General features: G+C 47.5%; 3 protein-coding genes across 6 annotated transcripts; all 3 read right to left on the bottom strand.

The window, feature by feature from the left end:
- Positions 1–1892: 1892 nt before the first annotated feature.
- Positions 1893–3025, bottom strand: fabp4b (fatty acid binding protein 4b). The gene is made up of 4 exons (XM_028985298.1): positions 2885–3025; positions 2394–2569; positions 2195–2296; positions 1893–2085 (listed from the first exon to the last, which is right to left on the bottom strand). The coding sequence occupies exons 1-4, from the start codon at positions 2955–2957 to the stop codon at positions 2032–2034; spliced, it is 405 nt and encodes a 134-aa protein (XP_028841131.1). The 5' UTR covers positions 2958–3025; the 3' UTR covers positions 1893–2031.
- Positions 3026–4541: 1516 nt separating this feature from the next.
- Positions 4542–7559, bottom strand: stmn2a (stathmin 2a). Its single transcript, XM_028985296.1, has 5 exons — positions 7391–7559; positions 5591–5686; positions 5328–5503; positions 5039–5230; positions 4542–4827 (listed from the first exon to the last, which is right to left on the bottom strand). Exons 1-5 carry the CDS (start codon positions 7407–7409, stop codon positions 4768–4770), a joined length of 543 nt encoding a protein of 180 aa, XP_028841129.1. The 5' UTR covers positions 7410–7559; the 3' UTR covers positions 4542–4767.
- A 689-nt stretch (positions 7560–8248) lies between these two features.
- upp1 (uridine phosphorylase 1) lies at positions 8249–11916 on the bottom strand. Of its 4 annotated transcripts, none has more exons than XM_028986907.1 (8): positions 11786–11916; positions 11596–11644; positions 11337–11454; positions 11063–11221; positions 10544–10658; positions 10237–10446; positions 9984–10130; positions 8249–8796 (listed from the first exon to the last, which is right to left on the bottom strand). In XM_028986907.1, the coding sequence occupies exons 1-8, from the start codon at positions 11895–11897 to the stop codon at positions 8630–8632; spliced, it is 1077 nt and encodes a 358-aa protein (XP_028842740.1). In that variant the 5' UTR covers positions 11898–11916; the 3' UTR covers positions 8249–8629. The 4 variants fall into 4 exon arrangements, with proteins under 4 accessions (XP_028842740.1, XP_028842742.1, XP_028842743.1 ...); XM_028986909.1 differs by having other exon boundaries at positions 11121–11221; positions 11320–11454; positions 11786–11878; XM_028986910.1 differs by lacking the exons at positions 11596–11644; positions 11786–11916 and having other exon boundaries at positions 11320–11449.
- Positions 11917–12406: the final 490 nt, after the last annotated feature.

Raw genomic sequence — 12406 nt, 5'->3', positions numbered from 1 at the left:
GGCTCACAGCATCTCCAAAACGTTTTTGAATCTGCAGTGGTCAGAAAATTAGAAAAGTGTCCCAGGATGGCTCACAGGAAGAGCTGGTTCCTACAGAATGGTGTCCATTGCCAAAAGCGCCTACTATGGCCACATGGGCGTCAGATCTGGACCACAGAGCGACGGAACAAGGTGCCCTGGTCTGAAGGAGTCCTGGATGGCCAGGGCACTAGCATTGTTTGTCTGGAGAAGACACAACACCAGGATGCTCTGTGGGAAGAAAACAAGCAGGCGGAGGCGGCTTGATTCTGTGGCCGATGTTCTTCTGGGAAACATTTACAGCATTTATTAGACACCTTATCCAGAGCGACTTACAATCAGTAGTTACAGGGACAGTCCCCCCCTGGAGCAATTTAGGGTTAAGTGTCCTGCTCAGGGACACAATGGTAGTAAGCGGGGATTTGAACCTGGGTCTTCTGGTTCATAGGCGAGTGTGTTGCCCACTAGGCTACTACCACCCTCAACTCTGGAAACTCTGGGCCCTGCATTCATGCGGATGTTACTTAGACACGTACCGCCCACCTCAACATTTTTACAGCCTTTCGGTGGAATGATGTTGCCTAGTGGCAGTGCCCGGTTTCCGCGGGATAAGGTGTTCTCCAGATCTCCAGTCCACGGAAGACACCACAGCAGATACCTTCATGCCTCAACGGATGACGATCACAGCTCGTAATGACTTGGCCTTGGCTTCTGTGCATCGACTAATTCATTTCGACCTGCGGTCACATTGGCGCGCTAAACCTTCGCGCGAGGCCTGCATGTGCAGCCGATCAGGCAGAACTGCTGTGAATCCTAGACAACAAAGAAAGCAGGTCTGTCTCGGAGCGGGATTTTCCCATAATGCTGCATTATCCGCAACCATAACCCAACAGAGCCAAAGTTATGCCTGAATTATGCAGATTCTTAAATCATTCCTTCAAGAATCAATATTTGCATGCTTGTACGTGCTTGAATTTCATTTGTTTATTCATTTGAAAAATCCGAATGACAAAGCATGCTTTGGCAAGTTCATATCTGGCCACCAAACCAGTGCTAATCCAGACGTATTAGGATTTTTTAAATACTGAAAGCCAGAGTGAATGAGAGTCTGCGAAGGATTTAGGTATCACATGAGCGCCTTTTTTGCACCTATTGGACAGCAGAAATCTTACGACAAAGAGGTGCAGACTTATTAAAAAGTGTGCTGACCGTATGCTGCTATGTTGGAATATATTTGCTGCCCGAGTGGAAAAGTGCATTAGGAAGCGGCAAAGATTTGTTACTACGACATGAGTCCACACCCATGTCCAGACCAGCATTTTTTTTTTATTTAAACACATCAGGTTTTCTTTTCCCTAAATTCTGAAACATGAGTTTCAGTGCAGGGTTGGGGTCTTGTTGCAGACACTCTAGTCAGGATTAAAACGTATTGAGAGAGATTAGTTTACCACTACCCGCAACCGTGCCACATCTGCAGTGCATCTATAGCGTTCTTACAAAAGGTTGTGTTCTTTAATAGTTAGTTTAAAAAAAAAAAAAAAAAAAAAACACAATGCTCTGACCACAGATGAAGTCAGGTTCTATAAGGCTAATTAGGATTGCTATATGGCATGGTTGCGGTGCAGAGGTTACATTTCAGAAGGGTCAAATTATGGCAAAACCTGAGACCAATCAACTAATTAGAGACCTCGTCGGTACAAAAGTGACACTTAACCCTCCTTTGCAAAACAGTTCACTTTCATGCACAGGCCTGATATTTAATTATGCTCAGAAACTACACCAGTTAAGTGTGACTAATGACCCACTATCAAGAGCTTTGAAGTTAAACCACAAAAAGGACCAATGTGAACGTTCAAAAAAAAAAGAAACGAAACTCAAGTTCCATTTGTTTTTTTATTTAAAGCACCAGAAATCTGTACAGAGCACATCTCGCCAATATTTAAACCAGAAGACAAGCGCAAGTGCCTGATGAGATCTGCACGTTTCTGCTCCGGGGGGCGGGGCGCGGACAGATCACGCCTCCTTCTCGTAGGTCCTCACCGCTACCACGTCACTCATGACGCATTTCTGATGGGAAGGGGGGCGAGAAGTGCACAACAGTTACTGTACCAAAAAGCCCCATGAAGAAATAGAGGAATCCGTTTCATACAATAAACAATCACGTTTTAGTGCTTACTGCGATCAGTTTTCCATTTTCGAGGACCCTCTCGATGGTGGTTTCTTTGCCGTCCCACGTCTGCTTTTGGAGAAGTTTACCATCTTCCAGCGTCACAATGGTCTGAGGAAATATGAAGAAATTAAAGTTGGGGGTTATATTTAAAAATAAATAAAATAAATAATGTCATAGCCTTATTTAAGAAGGAGACTCCACTCACCTTGGTCTTCCTCTCGTCGGCGGTGAGCTCTTCGAATTCCTCGTTCAGCTTGAAGGAGATCTCGGTGTTCTTGAAGGTGCTCTGCGACTTCATGGTGATCAGCCCCTGGGCGTCCACGCTGATGATCAGGGTGGGTTTGGCCACGTTGCCCACCTGGCGAGTGGCGAAACCGACTCCTGCGGCGGGGAGAGAGGGGTTACAGATCCCGGGACCCCGCTACGAGGAGCTTCGGGACTCACATATGGAACATTCACGCCTTCAGAAATAATTCTGTATAAGCACTGAAGTCATTTGCACACCTTCTCCCTACATGTAACTTGTATTTAAAATTTAGAAATTGCAATATTTGGTTAAATGCATGTGTAATACTTGCAATATTAAAGGTCAATAGCAGTTGCACAAGCACTGCATACCATAGAGTGCATGACTACGTGACAAATTAAAAAAAAATAATAATAATATCACATTTTTTAATTTTGAGCGCGTCTTACCGATCGCTTTCATGTACTCGTCAAAGTTCTCACTGCTGGTGATCTTCCAGGTGCCAACAAACTGCTCAGCCATGTTTCGCGTGTCAAAGTAACTCGATCACGAACCTCAAATTACAAAAAGGAAAATGCGAAGCGTGCAATTTGAGAGATCGAACAGGGGCGAGAATCCTCCAATTTAAAGCGGATCCCGCGAACACGTGCTGCGCCCGCCGCGCCCAATCGGATCAATTAGACGCGGGATCGAGTGATCTGATTGGAGGGCCGTTAAAGAGCAGGCGTGGTTTGGAGTCCTTTCAATTAACGCGGGATTAAGTCAATAAACCGACGAAAAAAAAAAAAAAAAAGAATGTGGTGCAAATATTTCATGTAAACAAACCGGTACATTAAGTGCTATTTCATGCAACACAATAAAATGCAACAAAATTAAAAAAAATACATTTACAGCTTTTATCAGACGCCCTTATCCAGGGCGACTTACAATCAGTAGTTACAGGGACAGTCCCCCCCTGGAGCAACTCAGGGTTAAGTGTCTTGCTCAGGGACACAATGGTAGTAAGTGGGATTTGAACCTGGGTCTTCTGGTTCATAGGCGAGTGTTTTACCCACTAGGCAACTAGCACCCTTATTTGGTATAATGAAATGATATTTGAGAACAAGGATAGTGTACACGTGGCCTCGAGTGTGTGGTTTATTCTTACGTATATTTACTAATAAAACATCAATTTTACGCTTTCAGCACATGATTTGAACGTCTTGTCCTCTTCCGCCCCCTTCTGTCGCTGCCAGGTACTTCCGCCCGTTTTCCGTGTTGAATTCCGTAAACAGCGATTCCTTTTTGAATTGCTGGACGTTTCCTCGACCCGCATATTAAAACGTGGACACACTGATGACGCGGTGGAAACGAGCGCGCTTACGTCATCGGGCGCTCATCACGTAGCGGGGAGCGCGCACGTCAGACGCGACGTTGCCCCCTGCAGTCTTGAGAGTATAAGTTTGAACCCTTGACTTTCCGAACGCGGTGCCTATGTTGCAAGTTCACATTCCACTTTAATGCGGATTCAACTTGATTAAATTCTATTTTTTTTACGCTCCCCCAGTTCCAAGTTGGAAACAGTTTATATGCTATAGTACAGGATAGAAATCCATAGAAATCCTGCTTTGGTTGCACAACGTTTCCATAAATATATTGTAATATAGTCAGTATTCATTTTCTAAAAAACTTTTAAATGACTGTATTAATTTAAGATTAATTTAAACTGGTATGTATTACATGGGTAAAGCATCATCAACATTTTAGATTTAGATTTGATATCAGACAATAAATTACTTAACACAATTAAAGACTTATGGATGCTGACTGATAAATTGACAATACGCAGAATAATATTCTAAATGATTAATCTGGTTAACGTCTGGCGTAACTTTCATTCTTTTCTCTTTTCTGGCTGCGGCCTCCATGAATGTGTCTGAGTGTGTGTGAACCTACACTCAACACCAAAATCACAATTTCACCATGACATTTCAATACAATTCCAAAGATTTCACTCACAGATAGATAGATAGATAGATAGATAGATAGATAGATAGATAGATAGATAGATAGATAGATAGATAGATAGATAGATAGATAGATATTAAGAAATGTATTAACAATAAGTCATGTGTTTCTTTTTATTCTATGAAATCAGGCAAAATCATTCATTCGGTATAGCAGTAAGATGCTATGTTTTTCTTTTTTACTGAATCGGTAATGCTGAAAGATGAACAGAGGAGAGCATGGGTGATGTATCTTTGTGTGTGTGTGTGTGTGTGTGTGTGTCTGTATGTGTGTGTAGTGTGGGGACAACGATGGGAACATGTTCTGGAGAGGCCACGCCTTGGCCTCATGCAGTCAGCTCTTCCCTCAGCAGCTTGTTTTGGCGCACCACAGCGGCATGTCTCTCCTGGATGGACAGAACACACACACACACATTCCGGATCAAAGATGTCCCTCAATGTCATTTACTCCACGCAAACATGCTGATTCCACTGCAAGGTTATAATATTGACTGACTGGTTGGCTGAAAGGTCACCCTGAAAAGCTGCTGAGCTCCAACCAGATTCCCTTACCGGGAATTCTCTTTTTTAAAAAAAGAGAGGTGTCTTCACGCTCACCTTCTCGTGCAGCCGCTCCAGCATGGCGGCCAGATGAGCCTCGCGGTTCTCCTTGATCTGCTCCATCTTCAAGACCAGCTTCTCCTCAGCCATCCGGCTGAAGTTGTTGTTCTCCTCCATGGCCTTAAAGAGCACGTCCCTCTCGTGCTCGCGTTTCTCCGCCAGGGTCTTCAGCACCTGGGCCTCCTGGGACTGCAGGTCGAGGATTTATTATTATTTTTTGTGGTTATCTTTGAGAATTATTAGACACTGTATTAAACGTTAATGCTTGTAGCGAAGCCGCACTCACTCTCCTCCTGTCCTCAGCAGCTTCGAGCTTCTTCTGGATGTCGTCCAGGGACATGTCCCTCTTCTTGGGGGGAGAGGCGATGCTGTGGGCCGCATCAGACACCGGAGAGGGCGGCTTCAGGATGACTTCGAAGGCCTGGCCCGAAGCCCGCTTGTTTATGGGTTTCACCTCCATGTCTTTTTTTTTTGCACAAAAGCAGACAAGGAGGGACAGTGAGACAGCGGCGCAGGGTTTCGATCGTTCTCCGGTGATGCGGCTCTTACCTTCGACCTCGCAGATTACTTTGTTGCGGGCCTCGGGGTAGAAGCAGGAGCAGATGAGGGAGATCACGGACAGCTCCTTCATTTTCTCTTTGTATGCTGTGGGAATCCGACAGCAGTTCACATTTTGTGTTCCACGTACTTTACTACGTTACGTTACATCACACGTGCGTTACTTTCCATGACATTCCACTACGAGCCCTCTAAAAAAGACCTCAGTGTATTGTGCTGCTGGGATGTAGACAGTTGGAGGTGGCCGTCTTGTAGTACCACCACATGCCGCAAGGGGCGACAGTGAGCTGCTGTAGACCCGTCTGAGAGAAGAAGTGACACTGACCTGAGATTGTGTTGCATATGGTTATTCGGAAGACGCGAATGGTCGTATTTAACAGCGGGGAAATGATTTATTTATTCCCGCATTGCCGATTTTGTCGTTTTATTCAGTACTCCCGTGTTGTATATATAAGGACATACTCTAAATATCCCGTACTAATTTTCTTAGCATCAACATTAATTGGCTTCCTGTTAGTGTTCATTATTCATTTATTATTAATAATTATTCAATTATAATTATTCCCCGTGTGATTTCTTACAACAAGGACCATCTCTCACTCCCATCAAATATGTTTGAAATATTGCCTACACGTCAAACGGTTAATACTATTTTATATTTAATAATATTTTTCATGCTCGGTCCTAGCTGTGTGTAAATCTACTTTATTTCTATCACCAGAATGATAAAACAGGGCCCCACAGTTTAAAATGGATGTTCTTCTCTGCCCACCCCCCCCCCAACACCCACGCACACACCCCAGAATTTGTCGCCACTTAACACCAGCACCTCAGCCGGTGGCCGCAGCCCGCATGCCGACAGCCACGCAGGCCGGACCCCACGGATCACACCCCGCTGCTGCAGCCGAGCCGGAGGACAGAGACGGGGACCCCCGAGGGGACCCCCATGCAGTCCATGTCGCACCGGGGGCGGCCAGGGGACCAAATCTGAATGCCTGCGACACCGCCCTGTGCCCCACACCCTTGCAAAACCGCGGTGTGCAGTGTGGCACTAATTATGATCATAATCGATCTCTTCCATCGTACTATGCCGATGGTGACAGAGAGATCCACGCACAGTGCGTGACATATTGTCGAAATGTGCCGTATAAGAAGAACACACGGGTGCTGCATGATTTTTCATTGTTGACATCCATTTGGTTTTTTGGGGGGGGAGTGGAACTGTTCCGATCCACGGCGGCCCCGGGATTTGTCGGAGGCGGCGGCCCACGCCGGGCGGCGGCTCGGAGGAAAAACGCCCGCGGAGCCGCGCCCGCTGCGGCGGACCACGTCCACCCCCCCGGGCCGAGCGAGGACTTGGGTGGGGTCCGTCTGCATTATGCTGTGGAGGCAGGTGCGGCATCGTAAATACTCCCCACGCATCGTGCGCATCGAACGTGGCCGTTTGTTTCTCGCACAGAACAAATTGCGTGTTTAAATTAATCCGACGAATAACCGATCCTATATCGATCGTATTTGGTTTTTTTTTCCTTAAAGGAACATATAAAACCCTCACAGCGCCGATACATGCTACATCTCTATTATATTCCATCAATGTATTTCATGCTAAATAATGATTTTTTTTTTATTATTGTAATAAATGGTTTCTTCGACATGCGTCGGTTTCTGGAAGCTCGGATGAACCCATTGACTCCGGTTTGCACCTGCAGACGCAGCCGCTATTCTTCTATTCATTCATTCATTCCTCCAAATACCGGCTGCTGGGGGTCCGGGATTCGAAAAGCTCCTTACCGGTCGCGGTCTTGGCCATGGTCGTCGTCGCTGCTGTCGCGGAGCGGGGCTGCTGGCCAGTGGCGGATGAGAGGACGCGTAAGGCACTGAAACCGCGGGCGGAGGTGACTGGGTGCGCTTGCGAGGCGAGGCGAGGCTCGGACTGGGAGCGGTTCGCGTCTGTCCGCGTCCCCCCGCTGCGCCGCCCGCCGGCGAACGGATCTTCGGAGCGAACGCGCGGACTCGGCTCGCCGTGGCGAACGAATCTTCTACGTTGCTGCCTTTCCTTCTGAGTCTGGGAGGGGGATAAACAGCGACGGACGCGTGTTTTTAACTCGCACTCAGATAACCCAGTCATATTAGAGCGTGATACATGCGGAGTTCTCTGTAGGCATGTCGGACACGGTCTCCTGTTGAAAAAGTGTTAACCTGTGAAGCAAAAACACCACACACACACACACAAACAAATTCCTTTCACTATCAACTACTGCAGCAAAGCTGTTGTGATTATGGGTTATGGATTATCAGTTTGCAGCCCCTGGGCCTGAGGAAGATCCGGATGCTACCAAAAGAGCCAAAAGATTCGGATCATGAATCAGCAGCATCCTGACGCAGAGGAGTCGTCCTTAAAGGAATAGTCAGGGCAGCAGATCTCATCTCCAGATGATCCCGTTTCCTTAAATTATTTCCAGGTCTTTGTTCCAAGACCACGGTCAACATCTACCATATGCATATATAAATAACAAGACAGAAATATTACACAACTGAGTTGTTCACGTTTGTTTACATGGTTTTATTTTGAGGCATTTGTTCAAGACCAAAAAAAAAAAAAGACAAAATTTTTATTTGTAATTATCACAATAATATATTATTTAGCGCTTACTTAAAAAACATTTAACCAATTCCCTTATTGCAGTTCCACATAAAAATAAATATCCCTTTCATGATTTGACATTAAGAGCATGGTTACAACTGCGGTGGGCTGGCGCCCCACCCTGAGCGTGACCCTGAGGAGGACTAAGTGGTGAGTGAGTTTTATACAACAGTAAAAATCGGCTATTAAAACAGCCAGAGTAAAAGTGAGAATATAATTCAGCCGCGGCATTAAACATAATTGGCAAAGACGTATGATAAAAAAAAAAAAAAAAGTATGCTTTTTACAGTACAAAAAAGCAGCAGTTCCACATAAACATTCTCAACTTCGTCCATCTTACAGGTACACAGGAAGACAGGTACGTGTTTGTTGGTGTGGAAAAGCGTTCACTGTTTGCAGCAGCCCCTCTCGAGGGCGGGGCACCCCATGCGCTTTTTGATGAAATGGCCGACCAGCATTTGCGGCCGTTGCTGGTAGCTTTGCATCACGTCGTGTGAGCTGGTCAGCTGGTCGCCCTTCTGCCGATCCAGGAGTGTCACGCACACCACCGCCGCTGGAAGACAGAAGTCAGAGAGTCCGCCTCAGTGTCACCCTTGGCGGCAATCACCAGTGACTGCGCACTTTTTCTGTTTTTACTTTACTTTACTTTATTTTGCAGACGCTTTATCCAAAGCGACCTACAGGAGGAAGACACCAGCAATTCTCGTTCGATTTCTATAGAATTTTGAGCTTACAAAACTAAGAGCCCTGATAAGGCCTAACTTGTCAGCAAAGAGCATGCTCGGAAATTGTTAAGTGCTAGACGAAGAAAAAATTATTTTACTTGTATTATTTTGTGCAGTGTGTACGCATGTGCGTGTGCAAGTGTTAGATTTGTCCGAAATACTTTTTGAATACGCGGCTTTTCACCTGCTTCTTAAAGGTCTCGGCTAGTCGAGTGGAGGAGGGCAAGCTGTTCCACCAGCCAGGGACAACAACGGAGAACAGAGTTGATTGGAATCGGGGACCCCGTGAAGAGGGGATTTTTAAGTCTCGTTTCGTTTGCAGATCTGAGAGGGCGTGCAGGGGTGTAGCTAGGTAGTATTGTGTTGGTATAGGAGGGGGCGGTTCCATTTACAATCCTCAAGGATTTAGACTCAATGCAAGCGGCTACCGGGAGCCGGTGGAGAGAGGTGAGAAGAGGCGGGACGTGGGTGTATTTTGGCTGATTGATGAGACGGGCTGCCACATTTTGGACCATATGGAGTGGTTTTATGGTGACCGCAGAGGCTCCAGCCAGGAGAGAGTTTGGAGATGAAATGGCCGACCAGCATTTGCGGCCGTTGCTTTAATGCTCTAAAGGTTCCGCGTCTAGCAGCGCTGATTGTTCCCAACACCACATGCGTGGAAACACACACGCCTGTGAACCAGAAGACCCAGGTTCAAATCCAACTTGCTACCATTGTGTCCCTGAGCAAGACACTTAACCCTGAGTGTCTCCAGGGGGGGACTGTCCCTGAAACTACTGATAGTAAGTCGCTCTGGATAAGGGCGTCTGATAAAAGCTGTAAGTGACACTGTAACTCTGGAAAGGTTATCAGAAAAACACTGCAATGGACGAAGGAGTGGTCTTAAAAAAAAAAAAAAAAGCGGAAAAAAGAAATCCAAAATGCTATAGCCCTTCTACAACGAGTCGCTCATTAAGAACAACCTGCGATTACGGCACGGAAAGGTCTCTGGGCCTCCCAGCGGTTCCGGTACCTCGGAGGCCGCTGAGGTTGCACATGGCGGCGAACACGGACGACTCCATCTCGATGTTGCGGACCCCCGCGGCGTACGCCTCCCGGAGGTAGCTCTGCTTGTCCTCCTCGGTGTACGAGCAGAAGGCCCCGTCCAAGCGAGCCTGACCTGGAGGGACGCGGAGCACAAGGACACGTCGTTCCGAGAGAGCAGGAAGCAGAACCTGGACACCCGGACACGCGGAAATGTATTTTATTATTTTTATTTTTTTTACCCTCGTAAAAGTCCATGGTGCACATGGTGTTCCCAATGATGGTCTCAAAGCTGTCCAGGTCTTTGCCGCACTGGAGCAGCTCCTCGGCCAGATCCCCGTCCAGATCGGTGCCGCGCACCACGGTCTTGCCGAGGATCACCTGCTCGAAGCGCGGTAGGAAGGTGGCGTCCACCGACTGCTTGGTGATGACCACGGTGCCCGGATTCAGGCCTGCAAGAAAAAAAAAAAAAAAACACCCCACCCTCATCGGTTCCACCGTACGCGCGGGGGAGGGCGGGCCGCGTTTCCGGCGTCACGTGCTACGTACCGATGCCGCCCGAGGTGCCAATCCGGACCACGGTAACGTCTGTGCAGCGCGCGTGGTAGAGAAGCTTGATCAGCTCGTGTAGCATTATAGCGATTGAGGGGATGCCCATGCCGTGCTGTGGAATAAGTGCATCCGTTAGTCGGTACCTTCCGGAAATAACCCGCAATCAATCAGGCAGCTGGGCTGTGATCAATATATTGATACGGGACGATGGCGTCAATACCGAGCATTAACGAGCTGGTTTGAAAAGAAAATTTTGTAGAATTTACGGCCTTAGCCACTTTTCCGTTCACGTGTTTGTTCAATGTTTTTTTTTTACATCGTTTTATTCGGTGACCTCTGCCGGTCCCCCCGCATTTCGACACAATCAAATTCCATGAATAGTTAACCATGGTCGCAATGAATTATTTCCTAGGTTACCACCCCACAAGGAACTTAATCTTCCAAAAAATGATGGAATGCCGGAGGACATGGGTCTTGAATAAACATTTCTCCACGACCACCCTCCCTCCCACTCACGCTGACGGACAGGACAGGCCCAACTTTGTACATGGCGTAGCGGTCGGTCCCAACGCACATGTTGGGGAAGTCCTCCTTCGGGTCGGCCAGGCCCAGCTCTCCGGCGATGTACTGAACGAAAGCCTTCATCCTCCAAGGGCTGCCGCCGACGCACACGAACTGTAAAACACAGAACATCGTCCAGAGCTTTCGTGACTGGAGGCTGCGGTTTGGTGTTGGAACAGCTATGAGGGGGACGTGTGGCGGAGGTACGGTACCGGGTTGTAGGGCCCACCTTAACGTCCCCAAACATCGCCGGCAGATCGTGGGTGGCCGTGCCCAGGTTGAAATGGTACAGGATGTCATTTTTCATGGAGTCCAAGTGAGGATTGTGGACGGACACGTTGCTGGAACTGAAAGGTGAAGTTTTAGCGCCTACGTGCCTCTGCGCATGCGCACGCGGTCTCCCGACCTCCCGCCGCGTTTCATGATTTCCTTCCCGCAGAAGTACAGTAAGCGGTGGGAGGAAAGAATGAAGGAAAAAAAAACCCCACCTCTCGCGTGTTCCGTTCTTCTCTTTGGCGGAACCCGGAGCCATTTTACCTGAAAAGCATAACACAAGACTAAAGGACGGGTATTTACAGCACTTTAAAACGTCGGAAAAAAAGAATCAGCAGCGGGAGGACATTTGGGATGGGATGTGTGGGTAAGATAAAGAGGCGACAAGAGATGCGGACATCGTACCAGCAGCAGGTGCGTGACCTTCGCCCGAGCCCGACAGTCCTCCGAGCCCTCCGGTGAGCGTACGGAACGGCGTCGATCGGCGGCTCCGGCTCGGCGGGGCGGAGCGACACATCCGCTTCGGTCACCGCGCTGCGCCACTCCCGTTGTGGAAGGCCGCTTCCGCCGCGGTGAAAAGTAGTGCCCGTTTTAGTTCTCGCCTTGGTTCCTCGTAAGCGCACAATTCCCACTCTGGAATTTGTCGTGACGCCGACTTTGTTTCCAGCAATTCTGGTTCAATTTCACACAGTTCCCACTCTGACTTCTCGTAATCCCAATTTTCTTCCACCTCGCAATTATGGCTTCTTTGCTTTACAATTTTACTCCTCGCTGTTTGCACTTATTTTCACACATTTCCTACGGGATGAAACTGATGATTTCTAAACAACACAAATCAACGCAACGCATCAAAGTATGTTTCAACTAGCCTGTAATGACCCCAAACTCCTCTGATGTACAGTACAGGCCAAAAGTTTGGACGCACCTTCTCATGTGTTTTCTTTCTTTTCATGACCATTTACATTTACATTTACAGCATTTATCAGACGCCCTTATCCAGAGCGACTTACAATCAGTAGTTACAAG

This window comes from Denticeps clupeoides, chromosome 7 (genome assembly GCF_900700375.1).
Source record: "Denticeps clupeoides chromosome 7, fDenClu1.1, whole genome shotgun sequence".
NCBI lineage: Eukaryota > Metazoa > Chordata > Actinopteri > Clupeiformes > Denticipitidae > Denticeps > Denticeps clupeoides.
Note: the sequence above shows the minus strand (reverse complement) of the source record. Positions and strands in the feature narration are given on the sequence as shown.

Excerpts from the sequence above, each read along its gene's own strand:
- stmn2a (XM_028985296.1), bottom strand. Across the intron at positions 5,231-5,327 it reads CTGCTGAGGACAGGAGGAGA|TCCCAGGAGGCCCAGGTGCT; the intron begins GTGAGTGCGGCT and ends CTCGACCTGCAG. Across the intron at positions 4,828-5,038 it reads TGGAGCGGCTGCACGAGAAG|GAGAGACATGCCGCTGTGGT; the intron begins GTGAGCGTGAAG and ends CTGTCCATCCAG.
- upp1 (XM_028986907.1), bottom strand. The coding sequence starts at position 11,897 with ATGTGTCGCTCCGCCCCGCCGAGCCGGAGCCGCCGATCGACGCCGTTC. Across the intron at positions 11,455-11,595 it reads AAGAACGGAACACGCGAGAG|TTCCAGCAACGTGTCCGTCC; the intron begins GTGGGGTTTTTT and ends TTCACCTTTCAG. Across the intron at positions 11,222-11,336 it reads CGATGTTTGGGGACGTTAAG|TTCGTGTGCGTCGGCGGCAG; the intron begins GTGGGCCCTACA and ends TGTGTTTTACAG.
- fabp4b (XM_028985298.1), bottom strand. The coding sequence starts at position 2,957 with ATGGCTGAGCAGTTTGTTGGCACCTGGAAGATCACCAGCAGTGAGAAC. Across the intron at positions 2,570-2,884 it reads CGAGTACATGAAAGCGATCG|GAGTCGGTTTCGCCACTCGC; the intron begins GTAAGACGCGCT and ends TCCCCGCCGCAG. Across the intron at positions 2,086-2,194 it reads AAAATGGAAAACTGATCGCA|AAATGCGTCATGAGTGACGT; the intron begins GTAAGCACTAAA and ends CCTTCCCATCAG.